The sequence below is a fragment of the Hibiscus syriacus genome, unplaced genomic scaffold, assembly GCF_006381635.1.
Source record: "Hibiscus syriacus cultivar Baekdansim isolate YM2019G1 unplaced genomic scaffold, ASM638163v2 tig00111409_pilon, whole genome shotgun sequence".
In the NCBI taxonomy this organism is placed as follows: domain Eukaryota; kingdom Viridiplantae; phylum Streptophyta; class Magnoliopsida; order Malvales; family Malvaceae; genus Hibiscus; species Hibiscus syriacus.
The window spans coordinates 2,858,409-2,876,673 of NW_024063086.1; the positions used below are offsets into that span (position 1 = coordinate 2,858,409).

General features: G+C 36.0%; 1 protein-coding gene across 1 annotated transcript; it reads left to right on the forward strand.

The window, feature by feature from the left end:
- The first annotated feature begins 1,403 nt into the window (after positions 1–1,403).
- LOC120162846 lies at positions 1,404–1,877 on the forward strand. The gene has a single exon (XM_039172914.1). The coding sequence runs from the start codon at positions 1,404–1,406 to the stop codon at positions 1,875–1,877; it is 474 nt and encodes a 157-aa protein (XP_039028845.1).
- Positions 1,878–18,265: the final 16,388 nt, after the last annotated feature.

Here is an 18,265-nt window from a genome sequence, read left to right on the forward strand (position 1 = left end):
CAAGGAACCAAGAAACAACAATAGAGTAACAAGCATCCCAACAACAACTAGGATTCAAATAGCAAAGAGGAAGAAAAAAGGAATTATCTTGCTCGTGGAAGAAGCTCAAACGTCGTCGGAAACTTCATTTCACCGAAGGTAAAAACCTAGATCTACTGCGTTTAGTTTGACTTTAGGAAGAACGAAGGGTGGTTTCGAGTAGAGGTTATTTTGATCTAGATTTGGGAGTAATTTTGTAAATTTTGACCACCATGGGTGGTGGCCGGCGGTGGCCGATAATGGCAGAACAAGGCTGTCGGTCGGTGACCGACCTTTCTCTGATGGAGGAAGTTTAGAGAGAAGGCAGAGAGAATGAACTATCTCATTCTTTAGAGAGAGAGAAATAAAGAAATGGGAATAGTGAAGGCCTTAAGGCCATATTTCGGGTATTTAAACCCCTCCCCGAAAGGCGTCGTTCTGAGAGGGGTCTGTGCGTAATTTTGGTCATGGTAAAATCCTTGCCGCAGTCATCTGACCTTGTAAACCTTGTAATTTAGTCACTGATGTTATGTTTATGTGCCTTACAATTTGATTCTCGCATTTTAATTATTTTTATTTTAGTCATTAAATATATATGCATATATTTAGGTTGAATTACGTGTTTAGTCCCTAAATATTAACAAGTTTACATTTTAATCTATATTAGTAAATTAGGGTAAATTATATAATTAGTCTATTATTTTGGTCTTATTTCAAATAAGGCTAATTAATTCTATTATATTATTTCTTTAATCATTATTTTTAGTATAATTAATTAATATTAGTATCTTTACTTTAGGATTATTATTATACATAATATATTAATTTAATTTAGTATGGTTTTAATATTAAATATAATAATAGGACTAGTAATATTTATATTAAATATTATTTGATATTTATGTATATTCTGCTTTAAATACAAATGTATTGTTTATTGCAAAGACATTTAATTAATAAATATCGGTATCAATTTTGGGAGTTTTGGGGTGCTAATCCTTCCCCATACGTAACTGACTCTCGAACTCATTTTGTGGCACATACTAAAATCCTTCCCCATACTAAAAATAATATTAGTATCTTCTGCCTTTTGTGGCACGTCTTTTGAGTTTATTCTTGGTCTCTAGTTCTGCTAGTTTTTCTATTTTTGTTGACATCCGCTTCTCATGGGGATTTGGAGGAGTTGGAGGAACTCAATTTAGGGGAGGAAAAAGAGGAAGTTCTAATCGTTGGCCAATCGGATAGCCCATCACAAATCTATTTTGATCATTGTTTCGTTGGCAGATTCCTCAATATTAGTCAAATCAATTTTCAAACAGCGCGACTACCCTAGCAAACGTTTGACACCTCATAAAAGGTATATCGATCACGTATTTAGGGAGAACATGTATCTCTTTCGCTTATACAATGAAGTTGAATTGGATTGGATTATTTCGGAGGGTCCTTGTTATTTTAATTCACACCTGTTGGTTTTCCATCGTCTGGCTGAACGGGAAGATCCCATGCTGGCGCCTTTAAACAATCTGGATTTATGGGTTCTAATCAATGGTCTACCCGTAGGGTTTATTTTGGAACGGGTGACGAGACAATTAGGGAATTTTGTTGGTACTTTTATTGAGTATGACGTTGATGCAGTTTTTCTGAGGTACAGCGGCAACATTCGAGTGCGTGTGAGTATTGATGTTCGGAAGGCTCTAAAAAGAAAGAAAAAGTTGGCCAAACCCTCTGGTTCAAACACTAATGCTATGTTTCAGTACGAAAAGTTGAAGCTTTCTTGTTTCCTCTATGAGAAACTAGGACACGGTGAGAGTTTCTGCCCATTGCGTGTGCTACAAGAGAAGAAAATCCTGATCACTTAGTGGGATGTTTCAATTCGGGGTCGGTTACTAGTGCAAAAGTTGGTGGGAGCTAGTCTTAGAAAGGATCAAACTAGGGGTGCTGAAGGAGGGTCCTCGAGCTTAGGTTGGTTTGATCGGGGTGATCAATGTTGGCTGAGGTGAAGGGTGGAAGTTACTGCAAATATGGGTAAAGGCTTATATACAGTCATGACCTTAATTGAGGAGGACAATCCACTGACAAAGATTGATGGAGTGATGAGACGAAGGAATACACCTTCTAGTAAGAATATTTTGGGAGAGAATGTTGTTGGAACTCTTAATCAATAGGTAAGCCTGAGATCATAGGCCAGCCGAACACAATGAAAATCATAAGTTAAAACTTCCGAGGTTTGGGTTTGCGTTGGATGGTTCCCTGTCATAGGCACATACTAAGGGACGCTAACCCATATATGGTTTTTATCATAGAGACTAAACTACATAATTCCTATATGGTGAAGGTTTGGAAATCTTGTGGCTTTCTGCATGGAATTGAAGATGAGGTGCAAGGTACCGGTGGTGGTTTGTATTTGGTGTGGAAGCCAAATTATGATGTTACGTTACTTTCTATTTCTAGCTCTCATATAAATATTCTACTTACTTTCGTTTCTGATGGTTCTGTTTGGCGATTAACAGGTTTCTATGGGGCACCGGAGGAGAATCGAAAATCAGAGTCTTGGAACTTTCTGCGTCGTCTGAATAACTCTCCAAACTTGCCATGGCTAGTAATGGCTGATGTTAATGAGATTTTGTTTTCCTTTGAAAAAGAGGGAGGTTTAATTCGTAGTGAAAGATAGATGCGGGCTTTTAGAGAGGCTGTTGAAGATTGGTCTCTGAAGAATATCAGGTATACAGGGGTCTGGTATACATGGGATTGAGGCAAAAGGGCCAAAACTAACATAAGAGAGACTTGATAGGGGTTTTGTAAATGAATCCTGGATGGAAATGTTTCCCCAGCATGATATTCAACATCTCACGCATGCTTTCTTGGATCACTACCCTTTTCGTGTAATCTCCGTATCCACATTGTCTATTGTTTATCGGTGGCCTTTTAAATTCGAAGTTTCTTAGTTACTCGAGGAATCTTATGACGATGAGGTTGTTTGGATTTGGACTTCAATGGAGGGTTCAGTTTAGGAAAAGTTAAATAAAATTAGCCATGGGCTCGAAAAATGGTTTAAGAATATTTGCTCTTTCAAGCGACTGACAACTCGCGACCTGCAAAGAAAACTCGCAACTCTGGTTCAATTAGCATCCACAGATGATGTTTTAAGGGACATTGTGGATACAAAACTACAATTGAATTTTTGACAAATCTGAGTTGTATTGGGAGCAGCGGGCACGTGCAAACTGGCTAAAAAGTAGTAACAATAACACCGTTTTTTTTATCGCTTTGCTTTTAGCCGAAAGAGAAGAAATAAAATTGTTGCGATCGAAAAGGATGATGGTTTTCACGTCGATTCAGATTTGGAGATGGATGAATTAGCGAGTGATTATTTTAAAAGCTCTTGACTTCCACATTCCCTACGATCAGTAATGCAATTCTTGAGGGGGTTGATGTTTGTGTCATTAAAGAGATGAATTCTTCCTTGCTCATGGATTTCACCATACAAGATGTCACACGCGCTGTTAAATCTATGAGTTCTCTTCGAGCCTATGGCGAGGACGGATTAGGTGCTTGCTTTTACTAGAGATTATGGCACGTGATTGGTACTGAAGTGTCAAAATTTTGCATTGATTTAATTCAATGTCGGTTTCAAATGAAGTTAATCAACCACACGCATAGAGTGTTAATTCCAAAGGTTAAGGCCCTCAGCACTTTAAAACAATTCAGGCCAATTGACCTTTGTAATGTCATCTTCAAAATTGTTTAAAAAATGTTGGTTAACAGGATGCAGTGTATTCTTGACGTTTGCATTGATGAGGCCCAAAGTGCATTTGTTCCTGTCCGACTAATTTCTAATGACATAATAACATCTTATGAACTATTGCACTGATGAGAACCTTCTTTAAAGATTCAAAACTCTCTTGGCATTTATCCGTCCAAATGAATGGAACATCTTTCCTTAATAGCTTTGTCAATGGGGAGGCAATCATCGAAAAGCCTCTTACAAACCTTTGATAATATCCAGCTAATCCCAAGAAACTCCGTACTTTAGAAACATTTCTTGGAACTTATTAATCTATAATTGCTTTAATCTTCTAAGGATCCACCCGAATCCCCTCTGTAGATACCACATGTCCAAGAAATGCAACTTCAGGTAACCAGAACTCATACTTAGACAACTTAGCATACAACTTCTTATCTCGAAGTATCTGAAGAATCACTCGAAGATGGGCGTCATGTTCTTCATTCGTCTTTGAATAGACCAAGATATCATCAATGATGACAACAACGAACTGATCGAGGTACGGTTGGAATACCCTATTCATAAGATCCATAAACGTTGCCGGTGTATTAGTTAAACCAAACGACTTTACCAAAAACTCATAATGTCCATATCGGGTCATAAAAGCCATTTTTGGAATATTTTCTTCTTGTATCTTCAACTGGTGATAGCCAAAGAACAAATCAATTTTGGAGAACACTGAAGCTTCCTTGAATTGATCAAATAAATCATCGATTACCGAGAGAGGATACTTATTATTTATTGTCAACTTGTTGAGCTATCGATAATCAAGATATAGACGCATCGAGCCATCTTTCTTCTTTACAAATAGCATTGGCACACCCCAAGGTGATACATTGGGTCTGATGAATCCTTTATCCAATAACTCTTGCAACTGAGCCTTTAAATCCTTCATTTCCTTAAGGGCTATTCTATAATAAGCTATCAAAATTAGTGTGATTCCATGCATTACCTCAATATGAAATTCAACCTCTCTATCTGGAGGTAATCCCAGTAATTCATCTGGAAACACATATGGAAATTCTCTGTCCGTTGAAATGTCCTATAATCTCTTCTCCGGGGCTTGAGTATCAATCACATTGGCTATAAAAGCTCGACATCCTTGTAACATTAGCTTCTTATCCGACATTACCAATATCACATTAAATAATGGACTAATTCTCTCAATGATCACAACAGTCTCTAATCCATCGGAACTTCTCAAAACTACTCGCTTCAATCGACAGTCAACATTAGCATGGTAATGATACAGCCAATTCATTCCCAATATAACCTCAAACTCATCAAAGGGTAATTCCATCATATCAGTAGGGAATTCAATTCCCTAAATCCTTATAGGATATCCCCGACAAATCTGGTTCACCCGGGCACTATGCCCTAGCGAGTTAGTCACAATCACATCACTATTTATAGCTTCTAACTGGATTCCCAAATATCTCACTAGTTTACTACTAATATAAGAATAAGTTGATTCCGGGTCAATCAATACCAAAAAAAGTTTATCAATTGATTGAAAAGTACCTGTGATGATCTCCGGATCATCAGGATCTTCATTAGTCTTAAGATTGTATACCCAAGCAATCACACACATTTCAGGTTGAGTGGCTGATTCAGTCTAATTCTTTCTCCTGCCTCATTCTCTACCACTATGAGATACAGTAGTAGATCTCTCTGATTGTACGGGCTCTCCAGTCATTAGTGGAAAATCATAGATAAAATGTCCAGTGTCCACACATCTAAAACATGCTCCGGAGACTTCTCGGCATACGCCACTATGATTTTTTCCACAATGTTGATATTGACTTGGCCTTCCAGCTCTTGATTCAGTTGTTTGAGTTTGCTTAGCTCTCACAGGATTTGATCCTCTCCCTGAGGATGTAGCTAACTTAGATCTAGTTTGAGGTCAAAAACCTGAACCTCGACTTCTCTTTGATTATGCTACACTCGACGAGGCACCCGTTTTCTTGGTCAACTGGGTCTTTTGCTCCTCAAATCTTTCATTCTGTGCTCTCTCTAAGACTTTAGCTCAATTTACTACCTCTTGAAATATAGAAAGATTCAACGCTATTAGCAGCTCCTTCAATATGAGGCGCAAACTCTCTATAAACCAATCACATGAATCTTTCTCATTCATTACCAATTTAGCTGTAAATTTGCTCAATTTATTAAAATCGCACTTATAATCATACAAAATGTGATTCCCTTACTTCAAATTCATGAACTCTTGCTTCATTTTTCTAATGAACTGATCACCGATAAATTTGTTCTTGAATTCTTCCAAAAAGAACGACCACTTCACTTGATCACCAGGCACTCTCATCATTACATTAGTCCACCATATACATGCTTGACCTGGTAGCAATGAGACTACTCCATCCAACTTCTCCATTTCAGAACAATGGAGACCATCAATCATAATTTTCACGTCGTTTAGCCAAAGATCCGCAGAAACAGGATCTTCCTCAGATTCTCCCTTAAACTCATGTGATCCTAAATTTTTTACCTCCTTAGAAACATTCATCCTAGGAGCCAAGGGAGTGGATGGTTGGAAACACTTCATAATCATGTCCAACGTCTGGAAAAATACTCCATGATCCTACATAGGCACTCCCTAAGGTGTCTGTTCTTTACCTTGCTTAATTGGGGTAGGTGAATTGCTACTACCCTAATTTATTCCATCTTCCACTTCACTTCGAGAGCCCTCGTAGTCTGACATCTATTAAGATATAATCAGTTAACTATATTAGCAAAGACAACATACAAATTACACTATCATATCAGAGATTTTTTATATTTCGTTGGCATGTACACCTTTTAAAACATAAATCACTTTGTTTTGACCCTAAAATTGGTTACACCTTAGGTATGACACCAAAAAATGTCAAACCCCCGACTCATGCCCAACCCAAATACGAAGCTGAGGTGTAATATTGACTTTCAATGCTTTGACTCTTTAAAAATCTGATTAAAATTTAACTTTTTACTTTTATTTTAGTGGCGAAGCCCTCATACACATTAATTAAAATCAAAATTTATATTAAAACAATAAAACAAACATTTAAAAGACTTACATAAACCTTAATTATGTAGTTACAAAACAAATCAAAGCATTTTCAATTTAAACCTTTGTAGTGCATGCCAATAAATTTTCAAAATAACAAAATCACCTACTGTTCAAATCGATCTGATCTGATCTTCTCCAAATATATATTATCCTGACCTAGCTTTTCTCTTCAAAATTCTTTGAACCTACGTGTGGAAACACTCACACACTAAATCATTGACTTAGTGAGACATAAATGAGCATAATATAACATTTCAAGAGAAACATAGAATACGAAAAACAAGACACATTTCATATAAATAACATATATTGTTATGCATTGTTCAATTCATATTAACTTGTTTATATAGCCTAATGTATATCATCAAGAACTTAATGTATGTGAGTACTATGAGGTTGTGCACTATAATTGCAGTCGAAATTGCCGCGTAGAATTTGTACCAAAGTACCACGTAGAATATGCACCGAAGTGCCACATGGATTTGTCCCGAAGGACATCGTAGAATTGTCCTGAAGGACCACAAGAATTGTCTCGAAGGACCGTGTAGAACCCTCGACTATTGGCATGACAATTATACCTCTAATTCTCAGAACACATAATTTGGGCTTTAACCATTTAAGTACTTCACATAACATTCTTCAATTATCATTTATTCACATAGAACACATATTAACATAGAACATATACTAATAGTAATGAAATCAAAACAGTGCTTATGAAATACAATTTAAATAAAACCATAAAACTTAACATAAAATAATTCAAATTGTTTTTGATCAAAAACCTTTGAGGTTGGTTCATCGCAATTCATCCTCATAAAGAATATAAAATAAATAAGTTGCGCTTACCTTTTCCTCACTTAAGCCCTAAGCAAAATTCTTTTCACTTTCGCCCAATCCCTTTATTACGTCAATTCGTTCGATACTTTCTTTCAATCGAAATCAACACGTTAACATGATATGGATGAATATCAGAGCTCAATTAATTGTTAACCAATCAACATTTTCATAAACTAAATAAAACACCTAATTCACAATTTCAAGCTAAACAGTATAGGTATTGTACACCCAGTACTGATACTTTACTTCTATGGTACCAATACCTGTTGCAGTATCGGTACCCAAATTGCATTATGGAATTTCATCTTCTATTACAGTATCGGTACCCTACTATTAGTATCGATACCACCCATTCAATATTGATATTGTTCATCCGATTCATATCGATATTGTTCTTCCAGTATTGATACCCTTGCCCAGATTTCACTTATTTCACTTCGAATTTAATCCAAAATTCAACTAAATCTCATACTTCTAACTCCATTCATTCCCTTAAACTCAGTAACACTTATCACAAACAACTTATATCAATTAAATCTCCTTTAACATCTAAAATTTTCACTAGAACACTAAAAACTAAAAATCACACCTATTCTTCAAACATGTTTTCAATACTTTCTAATACCTCAAACATCTTATTCAGACACTTGTCAAATCAAATATACATTTAAAATCCAAATAATAACCATTTTTCATCAACTCCCTTAAAAACTCATTTTACCAAATCACCATTAACTCATCATTCCCATAGCTTCTAATAAACTTTAAGCTTTCCTAAACTTCTATTTGGAGTTTCGGGCATTACTAGGGCTAGATTACCATTATTGTTGGGACTTGAAAACCCAAAATCTAAGGCCCCTGCTCATGAGAAGTCTGCAGGTGATGTACAATCTAATGTCGAGGCAAGGATGCTTTCTCTTGAAGAAGCTGTTATGCAAACTCAGACTCACTTACATGCTTTACATGATGATATTCACAATTTTTTTGGTTATGTCAAACAGAGAGATGATGTGGTGGAAACGATGTTCCAAGAAATCCTTCCCTATGTCCTACAAATATTTTAGGCTTTTCGGATGAAATTCTGCCGGCATTCAATGCTGAGGCACCTCTCGATCTAGAGTAAGATAACGCTGATCCTCCAGTTGAAGAACTAATTCCTAACCCTCAACATTCCCAGGCCCCTGACTCACATGTTGTTCCTACTGAAAAAACACCCAGTTCATGTGTCCGATCCCTCTCCTACACCACGTAGTGGCTGACGTACTAAAACCTCGATTAGACGCATCAATCTATTGAAGTAATACTCTAGATCTTCAGAATCCAGCCCTGCACCAATGTAAAAGCATACCAGACGAGGATCTGCCAACAACTATAAGGCAACACCACCACACAAAACATGAGGTACCTCCACTTGCATTCAATTGGCATTTCATTCAATGGCATATAGCTTTTATTTATTTTAGTTCTCTTTAAGCATTGAGAATAATGCTTCCCTTAAGTTTGGGGGAGGTAGTGTTCCCGGTAGAGCATATGCATGATAGCATTAGAGTAACATTATGTCATGGTATCAGTAAGTGGTAGGACAGCTAGATAAAAGGTCTTGATAATACCCGATGATGATGAACTTGGCTGGAAATTAAATATAAATAACTATTGAGAATAATATAACTGACTCTAGGTCTTGGTGCTTTGTGAATTATTTTTACATGATTTGTATGTTCTCTAAACTTAGAAAATTTAGAAAATTTTTATGATGGAACTTTGGTTTTTCTTGGCACTGAAAGTTAGTATTGTGCTTAAAAGATAAATAAAAAATAACTCCTTTATATCTGAAGACCATGAATAAATGCTTAGGCATAGCTGTAGAGAGACACTTCGCTTTTCCGTGGCATTGCCAGGAACTCTCTTTAATAAATGGTAGTCACGCACATATGAGTGAATGAAAGTAGTCACGGGATGACTCTACTTAACTAGCTTGGGGTGGAAGGTATGCTTCTTTTCACCTAGAGTGTGGGAAGGTAGGTGTGATGAGCTGACTCCCTTCGTAGAAGCATTTGTAAAAAAAAGTTCAGTTAAAAAGGAGTAAAAGTGTGCTTAAGGAATGAGTAAATGACTTGGAAAAACAAGGGGACTTGATTACAAATTGTTTAAATTTGCTAATTATAGATTGGATACAATCACACAGACACACTACAGCAAAGAATCTTGACCTAGGGAAAAGTACTTGAATTATTGATATGTCTTGCATGTTGAAGCCAATTTTTCTGAGGGTTGAAATTCAATTTTTGTCATGCTCTCCTTTTGTTGAAAATTGCCATGACATTTGCTTATGTTAATTGTTATCCATTGCTTGAGGAAAAGCAATAGCTTAAGTTTGGGGGTGTGATAACTTCCTAAACGGCTACTTTTAAGGCCTTTTTCACTTAAGTTATTGTTTGTTTAAAAGCACATTTTAGTCATTTTAGGATCATGTAGTTGCATTTGTGGTCGTATTGATATTTTATCTTTTAAAGGATGGTGTATGAGAGAAAGGTGTAGTTGCTTGTGGTGTGCAGGAAATAGCAAGCAAAAGGTCGCACTAGGAAGGAATGCCATGACATCACACATTGCTGAAGAAGATTGAAATGCCTCGGCATTTCTGGCGCAAAAAAGGACAAAAAGATATTTCTGTGAAAAGACAACTGGTAATGCACGTGAATGATGGATGTAACCACCTGCTGGGGTACCACTGCCACCTGGAGGATAAGGTTCACGCATAAGGCATGACTCTAGCAGTATGATGGGTATTTAGAGTGCAACAACCTCATCATTACCCTTAGATATTTTTATTATATATTGCACCTCACATGAAAGAGAAAATGGGGGAAGATTTTCAGTAGTATTTTATTATCTTTTTCACTGTATCCCTTTCTTTTTCCTTGAGTGGTGTTCCTCTATTGATAAGCTCCAAGGAGTGGCGAGCTAGGCATCCGAGAGGAGCTAGTGAGATAAGGCAAGTATTGGTGATAGAGGAGAGCTCCGGTGGCATGAGTCAAAGGCTTCTTCTTCCTTCCCTTTGCTGCTATTTTTTCCATTTATTATTTGGTTTGCTGGAACAAATATTTCATGGCTTGTTCTATAGATGATTTGAACCCCACCATGAACTAACCTTATTTGGTAGGGTTGTTTTGATGGATGTTTAACTTTATTTTAATGGTAGATTTATGTTTATCTTTTCTATTTGCTTGCTTTTCTTATGAATGCTTCATCGTCTAAGTTTGTAAGAGGCATGAGAGTTTCCTTTTCTTCGATCAAGGCTAGGTGTTCGAGAGAAACATAGCTAAAAATACTTGTAGTATTCAAGAGAAACACAAGAAAAGATCCACATAAGCAATGGGATATAGTATTTTCTTAAGCTTTGAACTGACCTAGTAATACTATATCGTAATCCCTTAGTACTTGATAGAGACTAAGATAGGATTTAAATAACTAAAAAGGGTAGTTTTTATCAATAGTGTAGGCTGCCATAGCTGAGACTGAGAGGAGATGTCGTGGCAATCTATTATGTTAGATTCCTTTGACTAAAGATAGCGGGAGCATTTTCAGTAAACCCTGTCGAGCAAGTGAAGTTTAGATAGATTAAATTTGCCTGAGAGATAAGTTTTAGCATCCTTAAATCAATCCCTACCACTCATTCCAATGGAAGCTTATTGTGTGAGGATTATCAACTTATCATTTATTTGTTGTTATTACTGTTTTTCATTACCTTGACATTTCAACCATTTTTACAGTTAAAGTCTGTTCTTGCCACTGCATTTCCATTTGCTACTTCATCAAAATATCAATCCATATCCATTACATACACTTTCCATTGCCGTGACATTAGTATATATCAACACTCACTATACTTAGATAGAGTAATGCTTTGTTTTGGTTAAACTTTTGTAATTTCACCCAATCCCTGTGAGACAATACTAACTCATCACTATATTACATAAGTGATTGTGTATACTTGCACATTATTTGTGTTAAATTTTATAGTACTCACAACAGGCAACAATCCTAATCTTCGCAGATGGAATAGTGGAGTAGACGAATTTAGTTTAGGTCTGTTGTTTGGGAACTAAAATCTAAATGTGGGATTTTTTGACCATCAAAGGCACCTAGACTATAACAGGTTCTTCTCAATAAGCTTAAGAAATTATAAATCTGAATACTCAAAAGGTTAATAATTATTATTATTACTATAGATTATACAATAAAGCTGAGTTATTCCTCTAAAACAATTGGTTATAGAGGCAACTCAAAAGCCCTGGCTTTATGAATAGATTACATTCGAACCATGACATTACTCGGATACTCGGTAGTTCAACGTTTTCTCCACAACAATTGTCAAGTCAAAGATCTTGTGATGAGACGAACAATTCAGCTAGCCCAATAAAGACGATTAAAATATATAAAGTTAAATTCAGCTGGTAAAACAATGGAAAATTAAATCAGGTTAATCTAATAATAAGTTCCGATGAAAAATGGACTCAGGGAATTAAGGAACACCTATTATAATCGACTTCACACAAGCACTCATGAATTTTATATTTAGATTGATGTCCCTGCACTACCTCTTTTAAAGGAAGACTATAAAGCTTGAACAAATGAAAGGTTTCAGAGAACCGAAATAGAAGTGTTCTAGAAGTCTAGTAATTGATTATGCTAGTTGCGTCATTTTTTCCGCATCTGAATGAAATGCCAAGCCAAAAAAGAGGGGCATATCGTAAGGTTCACAAGGACTGAAAAAGAAAAAATATATTTGATGACTGAAACCTTAGAAACTTTAAGGAGCTAACCTGAAACCAAACCATAAATTTTGACACTTGTCAAAAAGGTATAACTTTGAAGGATTAAAAGAGAGTTGTTGATTCTTTTGATATTTAGTAAACTCATGTTATGTGATTTGCTCCAATTGTGAGCCTAAAAGAATGACACTTTTCTTAAACGAACTTTCCATATTTTGAAAATAAAAAGAAAAAAAACATTTTCAAACAAGACAATCTCTTTGGAGAGTTTAGATTGGAAATTGACAAAGGTCTCTCAGACCTAGGAGCTCAGAATTAGAAATTGGGGAAAAGAATTTGAATGTTAGGGAGCAAAAAAATGATATTTTTGCAAACAAATACGATAGTACACCTTGGTCTGGGGGAGAGAGTGAAGACAAACAAATCAAGAAGAGAACCAAGATTGCTTGAGCACCTCTTCACTGCTACTAATAAAAAAACATATATTACACATACATGAATTTGCATCTTTGCATCAAACATCCATCATCATGTACAATAAAAAACTTTAATTTTTCCTCTCATGAGGGTACCATTAAAATTTCTCTTGAAATCCTATCTTTTTCAAGGACATTTTCTCTTCTCATGGGGATATTCAAGATAGCTGGAATTAGATACATATTTTTACAGATCAATCCTCTTCAGATTCAATATTTTCAAAATAAAAATTGTGTCGCTTGATACAATTTCATTTAATACAAAGATTTATCTCACTTGAGATTGTTTTTCTTAAATCAAGATTCATATCACTTGAATTAGTTTCACTCGAAACAGAAGATTAGTCTCACTGGAGACTGTTTTTCTTAAAACAAGATTTTACCTCGCTTGAGATGGTTTCACTCGAAACAAAAGACTCATTTCACTCAAGATTGTTTTTCATAAAACAAGATTCATCTTGCTTGAGATAGTTTTAACTCGAAACATAAATTTTATCTCACTTGAGATTGTTATTCTTAAAACAAACTTTGTCTCGCTTGAGACAGTTTTTACTCGAAATAAGACATTTCATTTCACTCAAGATTATTTTTCTTAAAACAATATTCATATCGTTAGAGATAGTTTCACTTGAAATAACAGATTTATCTCACTTGATATTGTTTGTCTTAAAACAAGATTCATCTCGTGGAGATAGTTTCACTCAAAGCAAAAATTTTATCTCGCATGAGATAGTTTCACTCTAAACATAAGATTTATCTCACTTGAGATTGTTTTTCTTAAAAGAATTTTTATCTCGCTTGAGATAATTTCACTCGAAACAGAAGATTTATCTTACTTGAGATTATTTTTCTTAAAACAAATTTTATCTCGCTTGAGATAGTTTCGCTCGAAACAGAATTTTATCTCACTTGAGATTGATTTTCTTAAAACAAACTATGCCTCACTCGAGGGATCAACATTTCCTTTGCTCGATTCACAACACTTCGAATCAGCAATGCCTCGCTTGAGGGATCGACATTTCCTTTGCTCGAATCACAACACTTCGAATCAGCAACGCCTCACTTGAGGGGTCAACATTTGATTTGCTCTATTCATAACATTTTGAATCAACAACGCCTCACATGAGGGAACAACATTTCTAGTAGAGAATTCATGAGAAGAACTTATTCAACCTTGGCTTGATTCACGGTATTTCGAATCAGCAACGCTTCACTTGAGGGAGCAACATTTTCAGTAGAGAATTCATGAGAATAACTTATTCAGCCTTGGCTCAATTCACAACATATCGAATCAGCAACGCCTCACTCGAGGGACCAACATTTCCAGTAAAGAATTCATAATGAAGAGCTTGTTCAACCTTTGCTCGATTTATGACATTTCAAATCAGTGACGCCTCACTCAAGGGATGAACATTTCCAGTGGATAGATCATGATGAGAAGAACCCATGACTTGAAGAATAGAGATTGAGCTAGAAAATGGTGCTTTATTTTATTTTCTTCATTCCCATTTCACAACAATGAGCAAAGAGAGGTAGTTGTAATCACCATTTTCTATACCATTATTACAACCGGGCCCCTAGCCCAAAACCAAAACCCAAAACCAAAACCCAAAACCCGACCCAAATGCCTAAACATCTAATCCGACTCGGGGCCCAAAACCTAACCCAACTCGGGTCTAACCTAATCCTGCCCTAGCCACCCATTTCACCCACTCACCGGCCACCACTGTTGCCACCAATCGAGCTCTTTTCATGTTAGAACCCCAGAACATATCAACACAAGCAAATCAAAAAGCAAATCCACACGCAATAACAACATTCATTATATTTGGTAATCATTTGATGTTATCATATCGAAAAAAGTAATAAAAAATATGTAGTATTCGGGATTATAAAACCCTAAACATTAATATATAAAAGAGGTTATCCTCTCTGAGTTTTGGAGTTTTTGAAAAGCAAATAAAAGCACACAAAAAACATAACTTCAAAAGGTATATTCTTTGTGTTTGTGTTCGAAAAAAAAATAAAATAGCAAATAAAATAAAACAAGCCTTGCATGTTACCAAATCTAAGCAAGAAAGGGTCGAGTGGTTTACCTAAGTCGTGGGGGGTCTTCACGGTGGACGGTGCTCACAAGGAGGCAAAGAGTCGAAGCTTTTTGGGTTTTTTTAGGTTGTTTAAGAATCTCTTTAGGTAGTTTAATCCTTAGATCTAGCCTTAGGGGAGCGAGACGAGTGTTTTAGGGTGATTTTGGTCGATTTGGGGATTTCAACCACCGTGTGCAGCGGTGGCCGGCAGTGGATCGGTCAAAATTAGGCGAGAGATGAGAGAATTTCTCTCATTTTTTCCCCCAAAACATGTTGCAAATGAAAAAAAGAATATGTTGGTATATACAAGGAAAATTAAGGGCAAAATCACGTTTTAATCCCTGATATTTTAGAGCATTTTTGTAGTTTAGTCCCTGTAGGGACCAAAAATGCTAATTTTCCTTTTTCTTTGAATACCTTATTGTTGCGTGTTGTGAGTACTATAAAATTATACACAAATAATTTACATGTATACATAATCGTTCAAGTAATAAAGTGATGAGTGAATATCGTCTCCACAGGGATTGGAATGGATGTCATCAAGACAATGTTTTAAATATCGTCTCCTTGGAGCTCATCTATGGAGGAACAACACTAGAGAATGAAAAGAAGAATGCAGAGAAGAATGTAAGAAAATGTTGTAAAGATCATCATTTCTTTCTTATGTAAGGTGTATTAAATAATAAAAATATATAAGGGTATTAATGGGATTTTTACACTTAAAATACATATCATACCCCTAGAGTCACTCTTTGGGCATGATTCTTATCCTCCCATGTAGCAGTGGACCCCAGCAGGTGGTTACAACCATCAGACACGCGCCTTGCCAGTTGTCTTTTTACAAAAATATATTTTTGTCTGTTTCTGCGTTGGAAATGCCAAGGCATTCAAATTTGCTTCAGCAGCGTGTGATGTCATGGCATTCCCAGTGCAACCTTCTGCTTGTTATTTCTTGTACACCATAAGCAACTGTACCTTTCTCTCATACATCATCCTTAAAAGATAAAATAGCAATACCACCACAAATGCAACTATATGCAACTACATGATCCTAAAATAACAAACAATATCTTAAGTGAAAAAGGCCTTAAAATAGCCTCTTTAGGAAGCTATCACACCCTTAAACTTAAGTTATTGCTTGTCCTCAAGCAATGGATAGTAGTTAACATAAGCAGAATGTCATTTCAATTTTCAACAATAGGACAGCATGACAAAAATTGAATTTCAACCCTCAGAAAAATTGGCTTCAACATGCTAGACATATCAAGAATTCAAGTATTTTCCCTAGGTCAAGATTATTTGTGGTAATGTGTGTGCGTGATTGTATCCAATCTATACTTAACAAATTTAAACAGTTTCTAATCAAGTCCCCTAGTTTTTGCCATGACATTTACTCATTCATTAAGCACATTTTTACTCCTTTTTTACTTATTTTCTTTACAAGTGCTGCTACGAAGGAAGTCAGTTCATCACACCTACCTTCTCACACTCTAGGTGAAAGGAAATATACCTTTCACCCCTCAAGCTAGTTAAGTAGAGTCATCCCGTGACTACTTTCATTCACTCATATATGTGTGACTTTGATTTATTAAAGATAGTTCCAGGCAATGCCATGACAAAGCGGAGTGTCCCTCTATAGCTATGCCTAAGCATTTATTCACAATCTTGGGAGTTATTTTTTTTATTTATCTTTCAAGCAAAATACTAAATTTCAATGTCAAGACTAACTAGAGTTCCTTAATAAAAAATTTATAAATTTCCAAAGTATAGAGAACATACAAATAGTGTAAAAATAATTCACAAAGGATCAAACCCTATAGTCATTTATATTAAATTTTTAGCCTAACAAGTTCATCATCACCGTGTATCATCAAGACAATTTATCTAATTTTCCTACCAATTACTGATGTCATTGCACAATATTATGCTAATAGTATCATGCACATGGTCTACCAAGAACACTATCTCCCCTAAACTTAAGGGAAGCATTGTCCTCAATGCTTAAAGAGAACTAAAATAAATAAAACTATATGCCATGCAATGATATACAAAATGAATGCAAATGGATGCCAGTGGAGGTACCTCATGTTTTCTGTGGTGGTGTTGCCTTGGAGGTGCTAACAGCTCCTCATCTTATACGCTTTCGCAGTGGTGCAGGGCTGGGATCTGAAGATGTAGAGTAGTGATATGATACATTGATGCTTTCAGTCGATGTTTTTGTACGTCAGCCATTGCGTCATGCAGGAGAGGGTCAGGAACATGAACTGGAACAACAGGTGAGTTAGGGGTCTAGGAACATTGAGGTTCTGGAATCAGTTCTTCAATAGGACGATCAGTGTCATCTGGCTCGGGAGATTCCTCGGCATTGAATGCCGGTAGAATTTCATCCAAAAAACTTGGAAAATTCTGTTGGACGTGGGGAAGTATTCCTTGTAATATAGTTTCCACCACATCATCTTTGTGTTTGAAATAACTAAAGAAATTTTTGATATCACCATGTAAAGCGTGTAAATGAGTATGAGTTTGCATAACAGCTTCTTCGAGAGTAAGCATTCTTGCCTTGGCATTAGATTGTGCATCATCTGCAGACTTTTCATGAATAGAGGCCTTAGATTTTGGGTTTTCAAGACCCAACAATAATGGTAATCTAGCCCTAGTAATACCCGAAACTCCAGATAAAATTTCATCAAAGGAATTTTCACTTACCTTTTTCTTTCAACATAAAGCAGTTATCAAATTTGGAAAAACTAAAGCACTAGCCTTTTTACCTAAACATTCATGCACGTGTTGAACAATGATCCTACCCACTTCAATAGAACGGGTTACCATAATCGAATGTAAGAGCATTAAACGGGAAATAGATGCCATCTTATTGTGGGATTTGGGCATTAACTTGTGCTTCAGAAAATGGTTCCACAGTCTGGCACGTGGTTGGAGATGTTCACGATTAACTGAGTAGTGACAGATTTGGCGACCATTCAATGAGGTATTTGCAAAGCATAAATCCTCCAAAACTCTATCATAAGCGGCACTGTCAGCGTCATTTTCAAACTTTAAATGTTGGTCTTCAACACCCTACAAATGAAAGTATCGATTAATATCAGTTGGTGTAAACCAAATATACTTACCACGCACAAAAATAGCATGTTGTTTCGGTTTGGAAATGTTAGCATAAAAATTTTCACCAATGATGCATTCACTGAACAAGGGTGCCTTGCAAACTT

Excerpts from the sequence above, each read along its gene's own strand:
- LOC120162846 (XM_039172914.1), top strand. The coding sequence starts at position 1,404 with ATGTATCTCTTTCGCTTATACAATGAAGTTGAATTGGATTGGATTATT.